Genomic DNA, 23457 nt, shown 5'->3' with positions numbered 1-23457 from the left:
TCTACCCCATCATCTCTATTTATGGATAATGCATCACATAATCCATCGATTAATGTGTTGAAGTCAACTTGACGATGCATGTGTATACGAAGAGATGGTTGCCTATCATATTCGATCCCGTTTGGCCCATTAACCGTGCATATAACATAAAAATTCCACAACGTCCATCGTAGTTTGGCAAATGTAATATGATATTTATCATAATATTTGTAAGTATATATTAGGCAAACTATATTAATGTGTTATTACTATTTTTTTAAATATGTAAAAATAAAGGAATGTTTTTTTAAAAATAATATCTACCTTCAAACAAACTAAAAATAAAAAGCACGTACAAAATCATGATAAATGTTGTTACTAAAAACATGCATCATCATTTGACCATAAATCAACGATAAATATTCTTCTATATTGACATGAATATTCGTTCTTTAATCATCATAAACTTTACAATATTAAGGTGAATTCAAAATAAATTGACTAGATAAACAGTAAACATAACAACAACAACACAATATTACCAATAATAACATTAACATTAATATTCAAATATTCGATATTCAATAAGCAATACATCATTCCAAATAATAGTAAATAACTATATACATACTCTTTGAATGACTTATTGTAGAGTTTTTTAGAAATAATAACCACTGTAAAAAAAATCAATACAAAATTATGGATATTTTACATTTCTATTTCATTTCAAAAATAAAACGTCCAATTAATCGACCATAAAATAAATTTTTTAATTAATCCATTATAAAATAAAAACGTTTAAGCCCCAAGAAAAGGCAACCACAATTTCAACAAAATTATCTGGCATCTTCTACCGGAACTAATTTTCTGCCCTAATTACAGATTTTTGAACGTTCGCACTGTAGTTAGCAAAGTAATCGAATCCTTACAATGCAGATGAAATTTCAGTGAAACTAAAGCAGAGTGCCAGGTAATTTCGTACGACTCATTCCCAAATTGAACCGAAATTTTGATGCGTTTGATTATTGTTTCCAGTTGTTCTTTGTATTTACTTCAGAAATCAGAAGAAATAGAATCCAAAATTTATTTTGGATATTGAATTTTCAACAAAATGGTTTTCCTATTTTGGTGGGGGTTAAAGGGTATAGCTCAGCAGGGATTGTTTAGTTCAAAATTGCAATAAGGTGGCCTATTGAAGTAGAAAGTTTTGGCGCGTTTTAGTTACTACTTCCATCCCGTAAGTTTCTATGTTTTGCCAAGTTTTGAAATGAAAAAGAATAGTTTTTAAAACCTCGTTTCTGCTTTTAGAATTTGACTAGGAGTTCAATTTTTTATTTTTTTATTATTATTATTATTTATTTATTTATTTATTTATTTTTATTTTTTTTTAAGAAATGGGAAAACTATAATTGGAAAAATTCAGAAGAAACAAACATAAATCTCAAAAGTAAAAAACAAAATCATTACCAGACGAAGCCTTAGTTTTGAGTTGTGTTTATGCTTGTTAACGAGTCATGGTAACTTGAGTTGAGTTTATGTAAACTCGTGTTTGTTTTCTAAGTTTGTAGTTTGTAAAAGTAAATGGTTAGATTGAGAGATGTAGTGCTAGAGTTTAGATAGCTAGTCTAGCTCCATGTAGCACACAGAACTAACAAACCTATGCTTGGGATTAATAAATTCCATAGTAAGAGCTGAATTTACATCTCTTAGTCTAGATTATACTATGACTATGTAAATCTAATCTATGAGCCAAATGCTCCTTCAAATCTTTTTATATATGTAAAAAGCTATAGGCAATTCAAGTGGACTATAGAAATTGGGAAGTTTAGTTTGTGTAGCGTATTTTGGTATTGCGTTGATTAATGAGTGATGGTAACTCGATTTCATGTAAACTCATGTTTGCTTTATGAGTTAGTAATTCATAGAAGTAAATATTTCGTTTGAGAGACAAAAGTGAAGATCTTATTAACAAACTTGTATTTGGTATTATTAAGTCACATATACTAAATGTGTTGACATTACAACTCCAGAGTCTAGACTATGCCATTAGAGTCTAATCTATGAGCTAAATGCTCCTTAGGGTTTTCTTTTTGTATTTAAAAAGCTATAGGCAACTCAGCATGTCCTTGGAAAATGTATACATTATCATCAGAATTGTCAAGCCGAAATTTGTTTCATAAACTCAATTCAGTTGCTGGGTTATTAGTCAAATGAAATCACTTTGCCTTAATTTGGAGAGCCATTTTCTTTTGTTAACTTAGAAAAATCATCAACTTTTCCGCTAAGGTGCATTTTTGCCTTTTGAACCATAATTGTTATCAACTGACAATTGTGGTTGCCTTTGCTATCAGGGTTGGAGCATTTTGCAGAACTTCTCTCAGCCATTGTTAAAATGAACGTGGAGTGTCAAAACAAGAAGAAAGAGTATGCTGCTGATTTTTCCTCCATAAAGGAGGCCCGGATACGTATTCAGCCTTTCATCCATCAAACCCCAGTTTTGTCTTCTGAGACTATTAATGCTGCTTCAGGAAAACAGCTTTTCTTCAAATGTGAATGTTTCCAGAAGGGGTGAGTAGCTTAACCAATGGTCAAATATTTATCAGTGTTCTGATTCAAATTGCATGTAATCTTGTCAATGCTGGCATACTGATAGATCTTTGGCTTCTTACAGTAACATTTAAAATTATTTTCAGTTTCAAAATAGCTTACTCTTGAAGTGTATTATAAAATATGTTATTTTGTTGCTAAGGGGAAATCCATCCTTTAAAGATAACAGACAGCAGCAGGTAATAATCCATTTTTTGAAGAGACGGCCTTACTTGATGTTTTAGATATGTTAATCCTAGTTAGTATGTATGACGTAAATTTGATTATTACAAAGTTCATATGATAAGCTCTTCTTGCCCATAGCTGTTCGTACTCTTGCTAAGAGCCCTCTTTGTGAAGTCAAGGATAAGTTGATAATTGTCGAGGAACAATGTTTTATTAAAAAATGTCTATGAGCTTTTGTACCATGATTTCCAAATAATTTTTGCAGAATACTAAGCTAAGAAAGAAAATTTTGGTTTCTAATGGGAATCTAATGCTTTATTATTTGGCTATTCAGTGGAGCTTTTAAATTTAGAGGTGCCTACAATGCTATATGTTCACTTGATGAGGACCAGGCTGCTAAAGGAGTTGTGACACATAGCAGGTCCACTCTGGACTAAACAATATACTTCTTTGAAGCTTTTTGAGAATATTTAACTGATAATGCTTTCTAAAATTAGTGGCAACCATGCTGCAGCTTTGTCTTTGGCTGCAAAACTGCGAGGAATTCCTGCATATATAGTTATACCAGAAAGTGCTCCAAAATGTAAAGTTGAAAATGTGATACGTTATGGTGGTCAGGTTATTTGGAGCAAAGACACAATACAGTCAAGGGAATCGGTTGCCGCGAAGGTTATGCAAGAAACTGGTGCACTTCTCATACACCCATATAACGATGGGCGCATAATAAGGTAAAATGTTGTCTTCTTTTGTTCATCTGGCTTTGAAACTCATGATGATTTGTCAACTTCCTTGTTACCCTCTTTGGGGTTAAAAGGTAGAGAGGGAAGAACTGTCACACTATAACGGTATAATCCTAATGCAGTTAAAAAAAAAATATATCTAGTTATACTTTATGTCTACTCTTTAATGCTTTCTGTTAATTGACTAATTTAAATCTTTCGTTACAAAACCTAGTGTTTGTAAAACTAGCTTTTACCCCTCTACGCATTCATAGGTTTCCCCCCTCATCTGCATTTCCTCGATTATATCATTTGTTCTCCGTTAAAAAATTGTCATGAGTCTACCTTTTTGGTCTGGCCAAGGCATTCTGTGTCCTCCTTTGGATTTTGTCATCCGTTGTCCAGTAGGGAAATGATGGAGTTAGCTTCTCTTCTCTCTCTAGTTGAGGATTTTAATTTTAGGCTTGGGAGACGGGATGTTTGTGTTTGGAGTCCTAAATCCTTAATGGGCTTCTCTTGTAAATCTTTCTTTAGGATTGTATTGGATTCCTCTCCTATTTTTTAATTGGTTTTTGAAGTTTGTATGGAGGATTAAGGTAACAAAGAAAGTTAAGTTCTTTTTTTGGTAAGTTCTGCCTAGTTGTATGAACACGATGGATAGACTCTTGAGAAAGATACCTTTGTTAATGGGTCCTTTTTGTTGTACCTTTGTCGGAAGGCGGAAGAAAACATGGATTGCCTTCATTGAGAGCGTTAATTTGCGAGTTCTATGTGGAATTGCTTCTTTCCAGAGTTTATTTTGTGTTAGCTCACTAGAGGGATGTTCGTTTAATGATCGGAGAGTTCCTCCTCCATCCACTTTCAAAGAGAAAGGCCATTTTTTGTGGTTTGCTAGGCTGTGTGCTTTGTTTTGGGATCTTTGGGGGAGAAGAACAATAGAGTGTTTAGAGGTGTGGATAGGGACCCTAGTGAAGTTTGGTCCTTAGTGAAGTTCTATGTTTTTCTTTAGGCTTTGGTTTCGAAGACTTTTTGCAATTATTCTCTAGGTAACATCTTATTGGAAATCCTTTCTTTAGTTTGGTTTTTCCTATGGGCTTGGTTTTCTTGTATTCCCTTGTATTCTTTCATTTTTTCTCAATGCAAGTAGTTGTTTCTCTAAAAAAAAATTCAAACTAAAATGGATAAGTTATGACATGTTGATCGTTCTTGTCAGCGGGCAAGGTACCATCTCGTTGGAGCTTCTGGAACAAGTCCCACAATTAGACACTTTAATTGTTCCCATAAGTGGTTTGTTCGATTGGATCTTTCTATACCTTTCACTTTCATTGTTTATTTTGTGTGTTATTTTAGTTGATAGCCCAATGGGACATGCTAGTTCTTTTTCTGAAACCCCTCACCATGAAAATGTAGGTGGTGGTTTGATATCAGGAATTTCAGTGGCTGCAAAAACCATCAATCCTGCCATCCGGATTTTTGCTGCAGAACCTAAGGGAGCTAATGATGCAGCCATGTCAAAAGCAGCTGGTAAGATAGTAACACTGGCAGAGACAACCACAATAGCCGATGGTCTTCGAGCTTTTCTCGGCGACCTTACTTGGTAATATAACTTCTGTGTTATTTAAATTTTCATTAACGTTAGAAAATGTTTGACTCGTGGATTAAATTCGTGTCACTTGGAGCTAAGGAAAGAGCCAATGTTTGCAATGTAGGTCTATGACATAGTAGAGCTTACTAGGATTTAAGAGAATAGAGAAGCCAATTACAATATAGGGAAATTCAAGTGCCTTTCTCTCCTACAACTGATTACTATTTATCTCTTGCAAAAGAATACAGTTTCATTCAACTACTATTTTTACTATTTTTCCCTTCTTTCCGTTCTTTCAAGCCTTTTATATTATAAACTAATTTTATACATCATAAACTCAAGAACCACCAAGATGAGCACAAATTAGTGGTAATTGCCATATACTTTTCTCTTCTCTCGAGGAGGTAAATTGATAGGTCTCAGCCTTCAATTGTATTTGTCAACAAAACAAGGGAAGTTTCGAGAGCTCCCTACCTTTCCAAGTCTCTAAATGAAAACGATTATAATGATCAAAATTTTGATACCCTCCTCAACTCTCTTACCCCCATATATAACAACTCTTACAAGGACCCTTCCCTCACCCTAACTAACAATATTCCTCTGCCCCCACATACAAATAACTAACATTACTCTCACACATTATCACCTCTCTTCCTCGCACGCTTCCTTACTATACCTTGGTGATCTGGGGCCTATCATTACACTCCCCTAAAGAGCCACCTTGTCCTCAAGGTGAAAGTTAGGAAATTGATCGTTGATCACCAAAGCTAACTCCTAAGTTGCATCAATTGGAAAATCGTGTTCCCATCAAATCAACACTTCTGAAACTTCTTCATCAGTGGGGGAATTGTGCATTCCCAAAACCTCTGCTGGTTGCAACACATATGTCAAATCCGGTGCTAAATTAGGAGGGAATGGCAGGATTGGTAAATTGGTGCCAACAACTTTCTTCAAAAGCGAGATACGTGGAAAACGGGTGGATACCCAAATTAGGGAGTGATGCCAATCTATAAGCCACTTTCCCCACGTGAGCCATAATTTGGTAAAGGCCAACAAATCTTGGAGCTAATTTCGAATGAGTGACGAATTAACGAGGATTGCCGATATGGTCTCAATTTCAAATAGACCCAGTCATTAGTTTCATATCCTACTTCCCGTCATTTTTTATTAGCCAATGTAACCATGGCGTTGCTGTGCCCTCTGCAAATTGGCTTTCAAGATGGCCAACATTTCATCACGATCTCTCTATCTGTTGATCTACCTCGCTCACTGGGCTCATTCCTCATTCATAACATAATATAGGTGGAGGTGGCCGACCATACAATACTTCAAATGGAGATAAGCCACTGGCCGAATGAGTTGATGTGTTGTAGCTAAATTCTGCCCAAGGAACCCATTTGGCCTGTTGTTTTTGTTTTCCCATTGCAAAACATCGTAAATATGTCTCGAGACCACGGTTGACCACTTCTGATTGTCCTATTGGGTCGTGCGTGGCAGCTGGTATAGATGAATAAAGGCGGCGGGCCGCTTCAACGGGACCTATTCTTTTAATAGGCGGCAAAGCGGAATAGGAAAGGGGCCGAGCTGACTGATGAGTGAGAGCCTTTTTCTAAAGGCTAAACTCTCATGTGAAGCTAACATGGCTGGCTACATACAAGTATAGCCAAAGAAAGATGAGACGGGACGGACGGTCAGAAGCCGCAGCGAGACTACCATAGGAATGGCCAATAGAGTTTGATTTCAGCATTGAGAACTTCTTTCTTAATCCGAGAGGATTAATTTGTACTTCTTTCCCTTTAGAGTCAGATCTCTTCAAACCTTTTTAGAAAGAAAGTGTAATAGCCACGGCCCCCCTCTGAAACTTGGCAAAAAGCCCTTTCCTATTTACTCCTAAATTGAGAATCAAATTCCATTTTGCGACTCCCCTCTACCAGAGAATCCATTCATTCTGGGCACCTTCAGTAGCAGCAGGAATGGGAAAGACAAATAACCAGCCAACTATGTATGCCTTCCTCTCATCTTCCTTATGGAATGGACTCCTCCTTAGAATTAATGAGATCGTTATAGCAAGACCTGGGAGGAGTATCTGAAACACGTAGAGACTGTTCTAGAAGCTCTGCGTGAGCATCAGCTTCAAGCCCATACGGAGTTGTGGAATTTCAACCAGATTTGGAGGATGCTGCCCCGCCATTGTGTCCGTCGGTATCGCAAAGCTGGTCGACGCCAGCTGTAATGGTTGAAAATAGGGGGCCAACCAAGACCCCCTAATAAAGCTTTGTTCGATAAAGCAAACGATTTGTGGTGATACTCTGTACTTTGTCGTAGTTGTGTACCCGAGGCCTTAAGTAACTCTTTCTAGAACAGGCTTGTAAAGATTTTGTCTCTATCTGACTCCGAGCCTCTGAGGATACCCGTGTAAATGCACAATTTCTTTAATAAACACAGCAGCCATCGAATGAGCATTAAACGGATGTTTCAAAAGAATGAAGTGTGCGTATTTGGCCAGACAATCAATCACCACCATAATTGTATCATATCCTTTCGATTTCGATAAACCTTCCACGAAATACATAGCAATGCTCTCCCATACTTTGTCTGGAATCGGGATGGCCTAAAGTAATCTAGCTGGAGCTAAAGTAAGATACTTAGCCTGTTGACAGACTTCACACTCAGCTATAAATGATTAAACCCATGCTTTCTTACCTTTCCAATACACCTCCCTCACTAGACGTTGGTAAGTTTTAAGAGCTCCTTGGTGACCCTCAATCGGGCTGTTATGGAATTTTGAGAGTAACAAAGGAATTGTGGGTGATGTAGCTGGAAGAACCAAACGACCTTTATAATATAAAAGGCCCTCGCGTAATAAATAGCCGGAATAAGTTAGTTGCCCTTCCATAAGAGCTTTAAAAATGCCATTCAATTCCTCGTTTGCTCCAGTTTGTTCTTAAAAAACAGCAATGTTTAAGCCATCCACAATGCTTAACACACCCAACTCCATTGCTGGTGGTAATTGAGACAAAGCATCGGCTGCAGAATTCTCCAATCCTCTTTTATACTTTATCACGAAATCGTAGCCCATCAACTTGGCAATCCAACATTGGTATTCCCTTATGATTACACGTTGTTCTAACAGGAATTTTAGACTTTTCTGATCTGTCCTTACGATAAACCTGCTGCCTAACAAGTAAGGACGCCATTTCCATATAGCAAACAGGATGGCTGTCAGTTCTCATCTCAAGTGTACACAGCTTTAAAACGGTGGGTCGGTGGTAAGGCTTGGCTAAAGAAGGCCAATGAACGTTTGTTTTTCATAAATATAGCCCCAATGCCTACCCCCAAACCATCAGCTTCGACAACAAAAGGTTCTTTGAAATTGGGCAATGCTAACACTGATACTCGTACCATGGCAGCCTTCAATTGATAAAAAGCTTCAACTTCCGGGTTCCACAAAAAGTTCCCTTTCATCAATAGTTGTGTCAATGGTAAAGCTATACTCCCATAGTTTGCAATGAACGTCCGGTAGTACCCTGTTAAACCCCAAAATCCATGGAGTTCCTTGATGTTGCGAGGGATGGGCCACTTTTCCATGGCTTTAATTTTCGTCAGACCTGTTGCTACTCCGTCCGTAGATACAATGTATCCCAAATACTCAATACCGATGCTCCAAACTGACATTTTTTATATTTGGCTACAAACCGTTTTTCAATTAGAATCTTCATCACGGTGGTTAAATGAATCACATGCTCTTCTATCGTCTTGCTGTAAATTAAAATATCATAAAAAAACCAATACAAACTTACACAAATGAGGCCTTAATATATCATTCATAATTTGCTTGAAATTCCTCTTCCAATGGTAGATTCACGTGGTCAAGAGAAGGAGAAGTGGTTTTAAGATCTCTTATTGATAGATTCTTTATTTCTAATAATTGGGACGAGACCTTTGAAAATTCAAGAGTAACAAGGCAAGCACGTATTATATCAGATAATTTCCCTCTTTCGTTTGAAGTTGGGGCTTTTGAATGGGGACCATCTTCATTTAGATTTTGTAATAGTTGGTTAAGTAATAAGGAGTGTTGCCGGGTGATTGAAAGATCTTTGGAAGTGGTGGGGCAGCAAGGGTGGGCAGGTTTTATTATCTCTTCTAGATTAAGAAGACTGAAACGGTCCTCAAAAAGGTGGTTTGCAGATTATGAGAAAAACCAGAAAATTAAGGAAGAGTCACTAATGAAAGCAATTGAAAGAAGAGATCAGCTAGCTGAATGTTATGAAGATTTCTCAGTGGAAGAAGCTTTAAGAGTTTCTTTGAAGGCAGATTTGATGAATCTGTATCAGATAGAGGAAAGAAATCTCATGCAAAAGAGCAAATTAAATTGGCTAAATTTGGGAGATGAAAATACGGCATTCTTCCACCGATTCCTAGCAGCCAAAAGGATTAGAAGCTTAATCTCAGAGCTGATTAATGATCAAGGCATTCCAACCAAATCTTTCAGAGAAATTGAAGATATCATTTTGGGTTTCTATTCCACTCTTTACTCAAAAAGTTTGGGTACTCGATCAATCCCCTTTAATTTGGATTGGCCAAGAGGAACTATTGAGCAAAATAGTCAGTTGGTGGTTAATTTTAGACCATCAGAAATAAAAAGGGCAGTAAGAGAATTGGGGAAGAATAAAGCCCCTGGACCGGATGGCTATACCACATAATTCATTCTTAAGTTCTGGAATTTGCTAAAGGGCAATCTTAGACTTATTTGAGGAGTTTTACAGCAATGGGAAGCTTAACTCATGTATGAAGGAAAACTTTATTTCTTTAATTCAAAAGGAGGATCTAGTTCTTGTGAAGGATTTTAGACCCATCAATTTAACTACTCTTGGCTATAATATAATAGCCAAAGTTCTCGTGGAAAGACTTTAAAAGATCATGCCAAGCATAATATCCCCTACACAAAGTGCATTCATTGAGGGGAGACAAATCCTTGATCCGGTCCTTATTGCAAATGAGGCACTGGAGGATTATAGATCCAAGAAGAAAAAAGGTTGGATATTAAAGCTTGATCTAGAAAAAGCTTTCGATAGAGTGGATTAGGAGTTTCTTGAGAAAGTTCTTCATAGAAAAAACTTTCATACCCGATGGATTTCATGGATTATGGGATGTATCTCTAACCCAAGGTTCTCCATATTTATTAATGGAAGACCAAGAGGGAGAATACTTGCTAAAGGGGAATTAGGCAAGGGGATCCCTCTCTCCTTTCCTATTTCTCTTAGTTAGTGAAGTTATAAGTGCTTTAATTGCTAGAATTCATGAAAAAGGAAAATTTGAAGGTTTTTTTGGTGGGAAAGGATGAAGTTCACGTCTCCATTCTTCAGTTTACGGATGATACATTGTTGTTTTGCAAATATGAGGATGAAATGATTGATACTCTTAGGAAAACTCTTGAAATCTTTGAGTGGTGCTCCGAACAGAAAATTAATTGGGAAAACCTGCTCTTTGTGGAATCAATGTTGAAGATGACAAGCTGTTTGCAGTAGCTTCAAGGTTAAATTGTAAAATAGAACACCTCCCTATTTTATACCTTGGTCTTCCATTGGGTGGTTACCCTAAAATGGTGGAGTTTTGGCAGCCTGTAATAGATAAATTGCAAAACAAATTGGATAAATGGAGAAGATATAATCTGTCGAGAGGAGGAAGAGCAACTCTTTGTAAGTCAGTTCCTTCTAATTTACCAACTTACTATATGTCTTCTTTTTTTTATGCCAAAAAAGGTGATCTCAATCTTAGAAAGAATTATAAAGAATTTCTTTTGGGAAGGACATAGGGGAGGGAAGATAAATCGCTTGGTGAAATGAGAGATTGTTTCTAGAGTGTAAGAAGATGGGGGCCTCGGTTTAGGAGGTTTAAAGGCTAGAAATTTGGCCTTATTTGCCAAGTGGGGATGATGATTTATGAATGAGAACACTCCTCTTTGGACTCAAGTTGTCAAAGAGTATTCACGGGAGGAGTCAATTTGATTGGCACACGTCAGGTAAGGTGAGTCTTAGTCTCTGTAGTCCTTGGATAAGTATTTCAAGATCGTGGATGAAAGTGGAAGTACTACTGGAGTATAAGTTAGGAAATGGCAGCCGAATAGCATTTTGGCAAGACCCTTGGTTAGATTGTATCCCCCTTTAAGAGCAGTTTCCCAACCTTGTTTGGAATAGCTCTCAACCTAAATGGATCAGTATTGGACCATTTGGATCATTACACTTCTTCTTGGTCTATCACTTTTAGAAGACTCTTAAAAGAAAAAGAGATTATAGAGTTTCAAAGTTTGAACATTGTCTTTAAGAAGATGGTAAAGGATTGTCAAGATACAGTTCTTCGTCTCTTGAAGCTAGTGGTTCTTTTTCGGTAAAATAATTGGTTAAGCATCTTTTTCTGGCTTTCCCTCTTGATAATTGTTTAAAGAAAGCTTTATGGAAGTCCAAGAGTCTCCAGAGAGTGAGTATTACAGTTTGGATCATGCTGTTTGGGCTGCTTAATTGTTCTTTTGTTTTACAATAGAAGCTGTCTTCTCACAGTTTATCTCCTAATTGGTTTGTTTTATGCAAAGCCGAAGGGGAAGATCTTCCAACATTTATTCTTTGATTGCGCCTATGCTAGTAATTGTTGGAGATCTCTTTTTGATTGCTTTAATATTTTCTGAGTTTTTGGTAATAAATTCAAGGAAAATGTGCGTCAGATTCTTGTATGGCCAATCTTAAAGAAAATTCCAAATCTTTTGTGGAATAAATAATGCAGTGAAAGCAATACTTGTAGAACTATGGTTTGAAAGAAACCAAAGAGTGTTCCAAGACAAGGAAACTCCTTGGTTTGCTCGTTTTGAGGCTGCTAGGTTTAATGCTTCATTGTGGTACTCTCTCTCTAAGCCCTTTGCAGCATACTCCTTACAAGAAATAAGCTTGAATTGGCGGGCTTTCATTCATACGGATTGCTAGGGAGCTTGAAGACTTTGGATTCAACGACATGGATTTCTAGCCTTCATTCAGCGTTCATTTTTGGTTCATATATTTTGGTTTTGGGTTAATGTAAGGTTTGGTTTGTAGCCATGTTGTTTGGAATAGGGTTCGAGTATTTTACTGCATTGGTTTATTAAGAGTTCTTGTAAGTTAGAGTTTCCCTTGTACTCGTTTATGTAATGATTGGTTGGGTGTTTACTGAGCCTACTGAAGATTGAGTTGTATATTTTTGGATATGATGAAGGCACTAAAGGGGTGTCAACTTAGTTGAGATGCCTGGGTGTGCTTTCTGATCTTCTGTTTCTGTTTTTGTTACTATTATATCTCATTGTACTTTGAGCTTTAGTCTCATTTCATTTACTCAATGAAGAGACTCGTTTCCTGATTCAAAATATATATANATGGTCACTTGGAACGTTAAAGGAGTGTTCCTCAACCCGAATGGCATTACCAGGAATTCATAGCGTCCTTTATGTGTTTGAAATGTCGTTTTATGGATGTCCGTTGGCTTCACTCTGATCTGATAATATCCAGACTTCAAATCAATCTTAGCGAATATCGTGGCCCTAAAAAACTCATCCACCACAGGTACAGGGTACTTATCTGGGATGGTGACGTTTAACGCACGATAATCCACACAAAATCTCCAACTTCCATCCTTTTTCTTGACTAACAATATTGGGCTTGAAAGAGAGCTACGACTCAGTTATATTATTCCTACCATTAACATTTCTTTCACAAAGTCTTTCAATCTCATCCTTCTGACATTGTGGGTAATAGTATGGTCTAACATTGACCCGTCTGACTCCTTGTGATCATGATCCTTGCTTGGAAGTAGAGTATTAAGAGTTACAAACACTTCTTTATATTGCTCCAATACTTCTTGGATTTCTCTCGGGAACTTGGTCATTTTCTGCTGGGATTTAACAATTTCATCCTCCCCTGCATCTGGTACCATTATACTGAGCTCGATTAACATGCCTTGATTGTCCACTTTCAGCGTCTTCATCATAGATTTCAAAGATATCTGTGATTTCACCAGACTTCAGTCACCTTGTAAACGAACCATCCATTCACCAATCGTAAATTCCATCACTGATGTCCGATAATCCACTATAACCTGTTCAAGAGTTTCCAACCACAACACTCCTAACATGACATCTGCACTTCCGAGAGGCAAAGGAAGAAAATCGTGAGTAATGGTTAAATCAGAGATAGTAAGTATCACACCTTTGCAAAGTCTAGCCCCTTAAATGGAGCCTTCCTCCAAGTACTACACCATAGTCTTTAGTTGTAGACATAGATAGCTGTAGCAAAGCCACCAGTTATTCGTCAATAAAATTATGCGCTGCCCCTCCATCGATAAATACCACCACTTCTCGTCCCTTAATACTTCCCCTTACTTCCACCGTTCGTGGAGAATTCAGCCCAACCAATGAGTTCAGGGATAAATAAGCTACCTCTTTTTCATTCATTACCTGTTTTGCGTCACCATCTCCATTGGTCTGTTCCGACTCCTCTTCACCCCCATCTTTCCAAGGAGACATATCTTCTCCATCTTACACGAACATGAATTGGAGCTCGTTCTTCTTACATCTATGCCCATAGCTAAATTTCCCATTACACTTAAAGCAAATACCTTTCTCTTTCTTGACATGCATCTCCTCCTCGGTTAATAGGCAATACGGTTGATGCCCAGAATTCTTGCTTTTGGAATCACGAATCAGAGTGATCATTGTCGAAGATCCTCCCGAGCTGTCAGCCTTTCGATTGGGGCTTATTGTGAGCGAATGGGCTTGATTGGATCCAACTGACCTGCCTGACCCACTTGCTCCAGATGTCCCACTCGACGCCCCTGATGTTGAGCTTGTTTTACCTCCACCGCTATTGTATTGACCCTCACCCTTCATTGTTGGATTATCTCTTCTTCTTCAATCAGTTGGGCCATAGTCATTTTGGTCTTGAGGCCTAATGGATTCAACTTCCTCATCTCATTTTAGATCTCTTTTTTCAACCCACAAACAAATTTGCTTTCTAAAGCCTTTTCTCCCAGGTCCTTCAACCCAACGGAGAACTTTTCGAATTGTTGGCGATATTCTCTCACCGTCTTCTCCCGTTGTTGCCGCATCAGACGCGCATACCTATCCGCCTCATTCGTCGGTCGGAATCTCTTGAAACATAACTCCAAAATTGGCTCCAATTCCCAATTGGATTCTAATCTTCCTTCACTAATACCAATCTAGTGCTTCACCCTCAAGACAGAGCACCGCTGCATCCACGCAATGCAACCACCCATCTGGATTTTCTTGTTCTTCTCCTTTGAATATGGGTACTTCGAGCTTCCTCAACCCTATATCGAACAATGGAACCTCCTTGTTCCCAGGTGTGTGAATCTCATCTTTCTGCTCTTCTTCTTTTCTTGATTCTCGAACAGACGTCTCCGTTACCTATCGCCTTTTATCTGTCGTCGTTCATTCAAATGATACTGACCCTTTTTCCGACATTATCGCATCAAAACGAGATAACATTAACTCGATTTGCCCTTTAATGGCTTGTACTTCACTAGCCAAATTGTCGATCTTCCCATTCATCTCAGTGAAGCCCATTCCACCCTGCTTTCCAACCCGTTTCTCTCCGAGCTCTACTACTTTCTCCTCTAACATTGATACCCTGCTATCCATCTTTGCCACCATACCTAAGACCACCGCTCTAATACCAAAAATTGATAGGTCTCAACCTTCAATTTTATTTATCAACAGAAGAAGGGAAGTTTCATGAGGTGCCTACCTCTCCAAGTCTCTAAATGAGAACAATTACAATGATCAAAATTTTGATACTCTCCTTTAACTCTCTTATCCCCATGTATAACTGTTGAAAAAAGAGGAAGAAAAGAACACAAGATTTACGTGGAAAATCCTAGATCAGGGAGACAAAACCACGATAGAGACTGATTTTTATTATTAATTCTGATACACAAAGTACAAGAGAATAGGTCAAATAAATAGACTAGTGGAAAGCCCTAGGGTACATACAATTACTAAAATACCCCTAGGATTACAAGCTGTTTTTTGACACTCCCCCTCAAGTTGGGGCATAAATATCAATAAGGCCCAACTTGCTGACACAGTAATCAAAGCTTTGTTTCAGTAACCCTTTTGTGAGCATATCTGCAATTTATTGATTTAAGGGAACATAAAGAATGCATATACTTTCGTTGTCAAGTCTTTCCTTGATGAAATGTCGGTCGATCTCAACGTGTTTTGTTCTGTCATGTTGAACAGGATTATTAGCAATACTTATTGCTGCCTTATTGTCACAAAACAGTTTTATTGGGAGCTCATTGTCTTGATGAAGATCTGACAGCACTTTCATCAACCAGATTTTTTCACATATCCCTAAACTCATGGCCCGATACTCTGCTTCCGCACTACTTCTGGCCACAACTCCCTATTTCTTGCTCCTCCAGGTCACTAGATTACCCCAAACAAATGTGCAATACCCATATGTTGATTTTCTATCAACAACAGACTCTGTCCAATCAGAATTAGTGTAGGCTTCAATGCAACGTTTATCAAACTTCTTGAACATTAACCCCTTACCTGGTGTACCTTAGATATCGTAGATGCGTTCAGTTGCTGTCATGTGTTCCTTACAAGGAGCTTGCATAAATTGACTGACAACACTCACTGCATATGAAATATCGGGTCTCGTATGAGATAAGTATATCAATTTCCCAACTAACTACTGATACCTTTCTTTATTGACCGGGACACTGTTACTGGTATTGTTGAGATTTGAATTATATTCAACTAGGGTGTCAGCAGGTTTGCACCCAGTCTTTCCTGTTTCGTTAGAAGATCAATCGTGTATTTCCGTTGGGATATTGAGATTCCGTCCCTTGACCGGGCTACTTCCATTCCGAGAAAGTATCTTAACTTCCCAAGGGCTTTAATTTCAAATTCTTTGGCCATCTTTGCTTTGAGTTTCACAATTTCATCATCATCATCACCAGAGAGCACAATATCGTCAACGTACACAATGAGAACGGCAACCTTCCCTGAAGTTAACTTCTTTGTAAATAGTGTGTGATTTGAGTGCTCTTGGATATACCCTTGTCCTTTGACAAAGGTGGCAAATCTGTCAAACCAGGTTCTCGAGACTGTTTCAACCCATATAGCGACTTCCTCAGTTGGCAGACTCTCTGTTTGAATTGATCTTCAAATCTGGGGGGAGGATTCATGTAGACTTCCTCCTCAAATTCTCCATCGAGAAAGACATTCTTTACATCCAGTTGATGCAGAGGCCGATCTCTGTTAACTGCAACTGATAGTAATACTCGGATAGTATTGAGTTTAGTTACGGGAGAGAATGTCTCGGAGTAATCTACCCCAAAGGTTTGGGTAAACCCTTTAGCAACTAATCTGGCCTTGTACCGATCAACAGTCTCGTCTGACTTGTACTTTATAGTGAAAACCCATTTGCATCCAACTGTCTTGTGCCTTTTGGGTAGGATCATCTGGTCCCATGTTCCATTTTTCTCAAGAGCCTTCATCTCCTCCATAACCGTGGCTTTCCAAACGTTAGTTCCCATTGCTTCCTATATGTTACTCGGTATCACCCCTGTATTTAAACTTGTGGTAAAAGCCTAAATTCAGATGATAGGTTACTATAGATCATGTAACTATGCATAAGGTACCTTGTACATGACCGAATACTTTTCCTCAGGGCTATTGGAAGATCAAGAGAAGCATCATGCTCCTTCAGTCTGTCAGAATTTCCACTATGATCGCTAGTCTTCTCTGCCTGGGTTTCATCTTCAGAAATCACCTTTTCACCATTATCTTTAGTATCATTCACATTTTTAAGAGCTGTGTTCGAATCATTATTTACCGTCGTCTTCCCATCTGCTATAGTGGTGTTGTCAGCATTTTTTCCTCCTTTTTCCTCTCTGCATTCGTTAGTCTCAGTACAAGTATCAATCTCATTGATTTCAGGAATACACGTACCTGATATTGGGTTTGACTCATGGACCGGAGCCAGAGATGCAACAGGTGACGCTGCTTCCTTCCTGAGATTCTTTCTATAGTATGTTATCCATGAGACTTGATTGGTAGGGAGGATAGGACTGACATGTTCGGGAATGGAAGATGATTCCAAGGGAACTGTATAAGTGGATCAGTTAATCTCTTCACTAGATGTCTCCCCCTAAAGATGGCTAACGGGGAAGAAGGGCTGATCCTTAAGGAAGATGATATCCATGGAAACAAAATATTTGCGAGAGGATGGGTGGTAACATTTATACCCACGCTGATGAAGTGGATACCCAACAAAGACGCATTTTTTAGCATGGGGGGTAAATTTCGTGCGGTTTGGACTATGGGAGTGAACAAAAGCAACACAACCAAAAATTCAAAGTGGTACATCGGAGACTAAACGAGTAGTGGGGTAGGACTCTTTCAAACAATCTAATGGGTTTTGAAAGTTGAGGACCCGGGAAAGCATTCAGTTGATTAAGTGAGCAGCAGTAAGGATGACATCACCCCATAGGTAAGACATGAGTGATGTGGATAGCATCAAGAACCTGGCCACTTCCACCAAATGACGATTTTTCCTTTCGGCTACTCCGTTTTCCTGGGGAGTGTAGGCACACGAACTCTGGTGGACAATCCCTTTGGATGCAAGGAACTCCTGGAAGGAAGTGTTAAAAAATTTCCGCCCATTGTCACTTCTCAAAATACCAATCTTGGCACTAAACTGGGGTTCCACAGTGGCATAGAATTGCTAGAATACAGATAACACTTCGGACTTATCAGGGAGAAGAAATACCCAAGTAAACCAAGTGTGGTCATATATAAAAGTGACAAACCAGCGTTTCCCTGTGGAGGTTGTGGTTGGTGAGGGATCCCAAACATCACTGTAGACTAAGGTGAAGGGTTTGGATGGTTTAGGGCTGGGAGTAAAAGGAGACACGACTCTGTTTGGCACGAATACACACATCGCAATTTAAAGAAGACATATTAATATTGCGAAATAAATGCAGAAATAAGAATTTCATGTATTGAAAGTTTGGTGTCCTAAGTGGTAATGCCATAACAGAAAATCATTCTTAGAATTAGAAAAATTTAAAAAGACAAAGCTAGTCCTATAATCATTCTTAGAGGAAGTATCATCAATCAGGAAGTAGAGTCCCCTATCGTGTCGGGCAGTGCCAATCATCGTTCCCGAGCTCAGATCCTGAAATAAAACAGAGTCGGGTGAAAATATTGCCTGACAATTCAGATCTCTTGTAATCTTACTGATGGATAACAAATTATATGAAATTTTAGGAGCATGCAAAACATCCCGCAAAACCAAACCCTCAAACGGAGATAAATGCCCGTTTCCTGCAACAGGTGCGAACGACCCATTTGCAATCCTAATTCATTCGTTACTAGCACTTGGACAATATGAGAGAAACTTATCAGAGGTACCAGTAAGATGATCTGTCGTCCCTGAGTCAACAATCTAAGGTTTTTTGCCGTTAATACTAATAAGACCAAAAGATTGGATATTACCTGACTGGGCGATGGCATTGACTCCAACCGTACTTAGGCTGGTCGTACTATCTGTTGAGGGTTGCTGCTGAGGATTCTCATTTATCGAGTCACTCACAAGGGCATTTCCAGAGGTTGATTTGTCATGTGACTGGCAACGTTTACTGTTTGGGGGCCGTCCATGTAGCTTCCAACAGTGGTCCTTTGTATGCCACGACTTTTTACAATGCTCACAGACAGGAGTGGACCTTTTATCGTTGTCAGTACTGGAGGACTTAGTGGCAAAAGCCGCAGCATCAGTAGAGGTAATGACTGGGTTATTCATTGCAGTTGATCTATCTTCCTCCAAGAGTATTTCTGAGCAAACTTCCATGAGAGAGGGAGTAGGGCGTTGCCCCAGAATCCGACTCCGAATAGCATCAAACTTCGAATTTAGTCCGGCCAGGAAGTCATAGACACGATCTGCTTCTTCAATTTTTGCATACTGTGCTCCGTCATGAGCACATTTCCAGATTGTCTCCTACAAAGATCCATCTTCTGCCACAAAATAGTCCTTTTATTAAAATAGGACCCTACGTCCATAGTGCCTTGCTTACATTCATATGCCTGTTTCCGTAACGTATAGAGTCGGGATGCATTCTGCCTCTTTGAATAAAGTTGTTGAACAACATTCCAAATATCCTTGGCAGTTGCAGCATAGAGTAACAGTCTGCCAATCTGGGGTTCCATACTGTTAATCAGAATAGATCTCAACAGCGAGTCTTCTCCCTTCCAGATCCGCTCCTAAGGGTCTCCTAGAACGGGCTTAGGTATCTCTCCAGTCAAGTATCCAAACTCATGACGTCCTTCCAAGGGCATTCTGATGGATTAAGACCAGGAAAAGTAGTTCTGGCCATTCAATTTCTCTCCAGTAATAAACCCTGCAGAATTTCCCATGGATCCAGACAGGATATTTGTAGTGGGTAAAATAGGGAAAGAATTTACCGGGTTTTTAGAGTATACTGGTATGTTGGCCGAGAAATCTGGTTGAGAGTTTGTCCCAAGAACTGTTCCGAAATTTGGAAGCTACTGTTGTAGATGGGCAAAACGCCGTTGGAGATCACTTGTAGACCCCCGGCAAAGCTAATGTGCAGATCCGACCACCGGCGCCATCGGAGCAAACCGCTGACAAGAAGTTGCACCGGCTGTTGATTCTACTCGTCCACAGCAGCTGTTTGGAAGCAGATGGGAAGTCGCGACTGGCGGGATCTGCTCCGGTTGGCTTGTCACACTGGCTGGGTCGACCGACGAAGAGGTGTGGCTGGGGTCATGCGGTTGGAATCGCGGCGGTTGGGAATGGTTGAGCGGCTGGAAAACGCTAGGGTCGCGCGACTGGAACATCCGTGGCGGTTGGGAGTGGTCGAGCGTCTGGAAAACGCTGGGGTCGCATGGCTGGATGATTTTCGGTTCGGCTGCGGCTGGGATTTGGTCGACTGGGGATGGACGGCTGAAACTGGGCCAATTAGGGTTAGGGTCTGAAACGGATTGGATGATTTTCGGCAAGGCAGCTTGAAGGTATTGTTCCACGGCTTCCCGAACGACTTTGGTGATATCGGCTTCTTGACTAGTTCCAATGGAGGTTGCTGATGGAGAATCTAGTCTATTTTCATCAATGATGGCTAGGGTTTCATCGCCATGCTCTGATACCATGTTGAAAAAAGAGGAAGAAAGGAACACAAGTTTTATGTGGAAAACCCTAGATCAGGGAGAAAAAACCACGATAGAGATTGATTTTTATTATTAATTCCGATACACAAAGCACAAGAGAATAGGCCAAATAAATAAACTAGTGGGAAGCCCTAGGGTACATACAATTACTAAAATACCCCTAGGGTTACAAGCTGTTTTTCGACAATAACAACTCGCACAAGGATCCTTCCCTCATCCTAACTAACAATATTCCCCTGGGCCCACATACAAATAACTAACATTGCTCTCACACATTATCACCTCTCTTCCTTGCACGCTTCCTTACGTATACCTTGGTGATCGGGGGCCTATCATAAATCAACAAAGCCTGAAGTTGTGTCTCTTTCTCCTTCAAATTTACCTACTAATGTACTAACGTGAATATAGTTTCCACTTGATAGATGTAATGTTTAACTAGTATACAAAAGTGCATGCCATGACTTTTTTGTCTATCAATAATGACATGCATTGCACGGTGCATGTGGAGAAGTAGGCCATTTTTTTGACAATAATTGAGCGATTCGTTTGATAGGTTCAAATCTCCATACTTCCACGTTTATTGTACTCGAATAAAATAAAGGTTCAAATCTCTTTATTGTACTCGAATAAAATAAACTCAAAAGCCAAATGTAGGTTAGAGGTTACAGACACTCAGGTTTCTTTGGTATAATCCAAATACAAGCTATGTAAATCCAAGCTTTCCTACCAAAGGCTCGATGAAGCTGTGAACCTACAACCGTTATGTTTTCGCTAAAGCACCATTTAGTTGGAACTACTAGTGCATGTAGCTTTCATTGTAAATACGAAAAGCGCTATTCTTGTCATGTGATACTGTTTCAACTTTGCTTGATTGGTTAACAACTGAAAAAGATCTCTTCCCTTTCCGTTGATTTCATATTTCTACTAAATAACTTCAATTCCTTCTTGACTGATTAGGCCAATAGTAAGAGATTTGGTGGATGATGTAATAACTGTGGAGGACACTGAGATAGTTGAAGCAATGAGACTTTGTCTGGAAGTGCTGAAAGTTGTTGTGGAACCTAGTGGGGCAATAGGCCTTGCTGCTGTTCTCTCTGATAGTTTCAAGCAAAACCCTTCATGGAAAGATTGCAACTGCATTGGCATTATACTTTCAGGAGGTAATGTTGATCTTGGCATTCTATGGAATTCATACAAAAAATGAAGCTCGATTCTCAATTCTTTAATACGCAAGGGCAGAGTTGTACGACCTACAGAAAAAATCATGTTCAAGTAAGGTCGTAGTTCGATTCTCGATTCTCGATTGCTTCTGGTTTTATTTGATTTTCCATTCCTTGGGAGACTTGTTTCCAATCCTTGCTTTGATGATGTGAAGCAAATATTGTATAGTTGCTTCCTGCAGGTTGCAACTTCTTTTTATGTTTAGACTGATGCTTTCTTGTTTGATAGATTGCTTCTATGATGGAAAATGGAGTTTGACATGCAACACTGTGGACTTAAAATGACTTCAATTCCATGAAGAAGTCAATTAGTTGTGAACTAGGAGTTTGAGTATTCGTCTTGTTTGATTAGTGATTTGAAAATATAAATTTGAAAACGAAGAATTTAATTAATCAAGATCGTATATCATATTTACAATATTTTTCATCTATACTTGGTAGGATCTTTTGAGACTGAAGAATTGTTTAAAAAGTATTTGATAATATATTTGCAAACCATAAAAATTATTCTAATTACCAAATAAATATTTGGTTAAATTTTAAGTATCATTTATTAATTTATGAGAATGTGTTTTAATTTTAGGTAATCATTTCGAGCCGTATTTTTGAAATTTGGATGATTAGAACGACGGTCACTATCTTGATCACCATTTCGACCATAATTGGGATTATTAAAATTCACAGCATTCACTTCAAGAAATGATGTTTCAGTTGGTCGAAATTTGTGATTCTTCATTAATAATTCGTTATTTTATTCGATAACAAGAAGACATGAGATGAATTCAAAATATTTTTTAAAACCTCTTTCGATATTATTGCTACAGGAGCATATTCGAGATATGAAAAGTAGAAAATATCCTCTAACATATATGTATCAGCAATTTTCTCTTCACATAACAACAATTTTGAATTAATTTTAAATAATGTGGAGTTGTAATCACTTACTAATTTAAAATCTTGGAGTCTCAAATGCATTTATTCACAACAACAATTTTGAATTGATGATCATATCTTTCTTTCAAATTCTTCCACGAGATACAAAGATCTTTTGCTATTAGATATTCCATTTTTAATCTCTCGTGAAGTTTATTCGACTTAATGTCGTATTTTCTTCTTTAATTGTTTTTCCAAGGTTCATTGCATCTAGGTGTATTTTGACATCAAACACCCACAATAAATAATTATTGTCATTAATGTGTGAATTCTAGTTTTGTAAGATTTGTCGTGGTAACACCATCAAAAGACGTTATATTTATATTATAAATTTAGTATATATCAAACATTAAAAAAAATGTTAGAAATAGCATGTTTAAGTTTTTACCTTACAAAACTAACATTTTTTTTAGAACTCGTAAAAAGTAGTTTTTCTTGATCCATCTTGGGTGATTTTAGTTAAAGAATCAACTTTTTCTAACCTTTCTTGGTACATCTCGTTCGACTATATGCTTCTCAGTGCTAATCTCGGGTAAAGTAACACCGAGATTCTATATATTTGAGCTTTCTCGGTGAATTTTTTAGCATAATTACATCGAAATTCATATATTTGAGCTTTCTCGATAGAATCTTGGGTAGAATTAACACTGATATTCTATATATATCCTAAATCTTACCCAGATTTTCGAAAAATTTGATTTTTTCCAAATTTAAAAATGTTGAATCAATTTGAATTTAATAATTAGAAAATGCATTTGGAATTTTGAAAATTCATAAAATTGTGAAAAACATAAATTATACTAAAGATTTGAAAATTACGTAATAATTTGATATAATATTTAGTAAACATAAACAAATTTGGAAAAAAATGGAAAGTAATATAAGATTTGGGAAGATTACAAAAAAAAAAAAAAACAAATCTCGATGTACCGAAAAGGTCCAAAACAATCGAGAAGTTGAAAAAAAAATTGATTTTTTAACTAACTCCCGGTGGTCGATCTCCCTTGAGATGAA

The 23457-nt window shown here is 38.1% G+C and overlaps 1 protein-coding gene across 2 annotated transcripts; it reads left to right on the top strand.

The window, feature by feature from the left end:
- The first annotated feature begins 792 nt into the window (after positions 1-792).
- Positions 793-21832, top strand: LOC120067688 (serine racemase). Of its 2 annotated transcripts, none has more exons than XM_039019222.1 (7): positions 793-949; positions 2331-2547; positions 3086-3172; positions 3249-3479; positions 4684-4757; positions 4881-5067; positions 21248-21832. In XM_039019222.1, exons 2-7 carry the CDS (start codon positions 2372-2374, stop codon positions 21492-21494), a joined length of 1002 nt encoding a protein of 333 aa, XP_038875150.1. In that variant the 5' UTR covers positions 793-949; positions 2331-2371; the 3' UTR covers positions 21495-21832. The 2 variants fall into 2 exon arrangements, with proteins under 2 accessions (XP_038875150.1, XP_038875151.1); XM_039019223.1 differs by lacking the exon at positions 793-949 and adding an exon at positions 1086-1216.
- The last annotated feature ends 1625 nt before the right edge of the window (positions 21833-23457 follow it).

This window comes from Benincasa hispida, chromosome 12 (assembly GCF_009727055.1).
Source record: "Benincasa hispida cultivar B227 chromosome 12, ASM972705v1, whole genome shotgun sequence".
Lineage (NCBI taxonomy): Eukaryota > Viridiplantae > Streptophyta > Magnoliopsida > Cucurbitales > Cucurbitaceae > Benincasa > Benincasa hispida.
The sequence above is the reverse complement of the archived record's forward strand: the minus strand, read 5'-3'. Positions and strand labels throughout refer to the sequence as shown.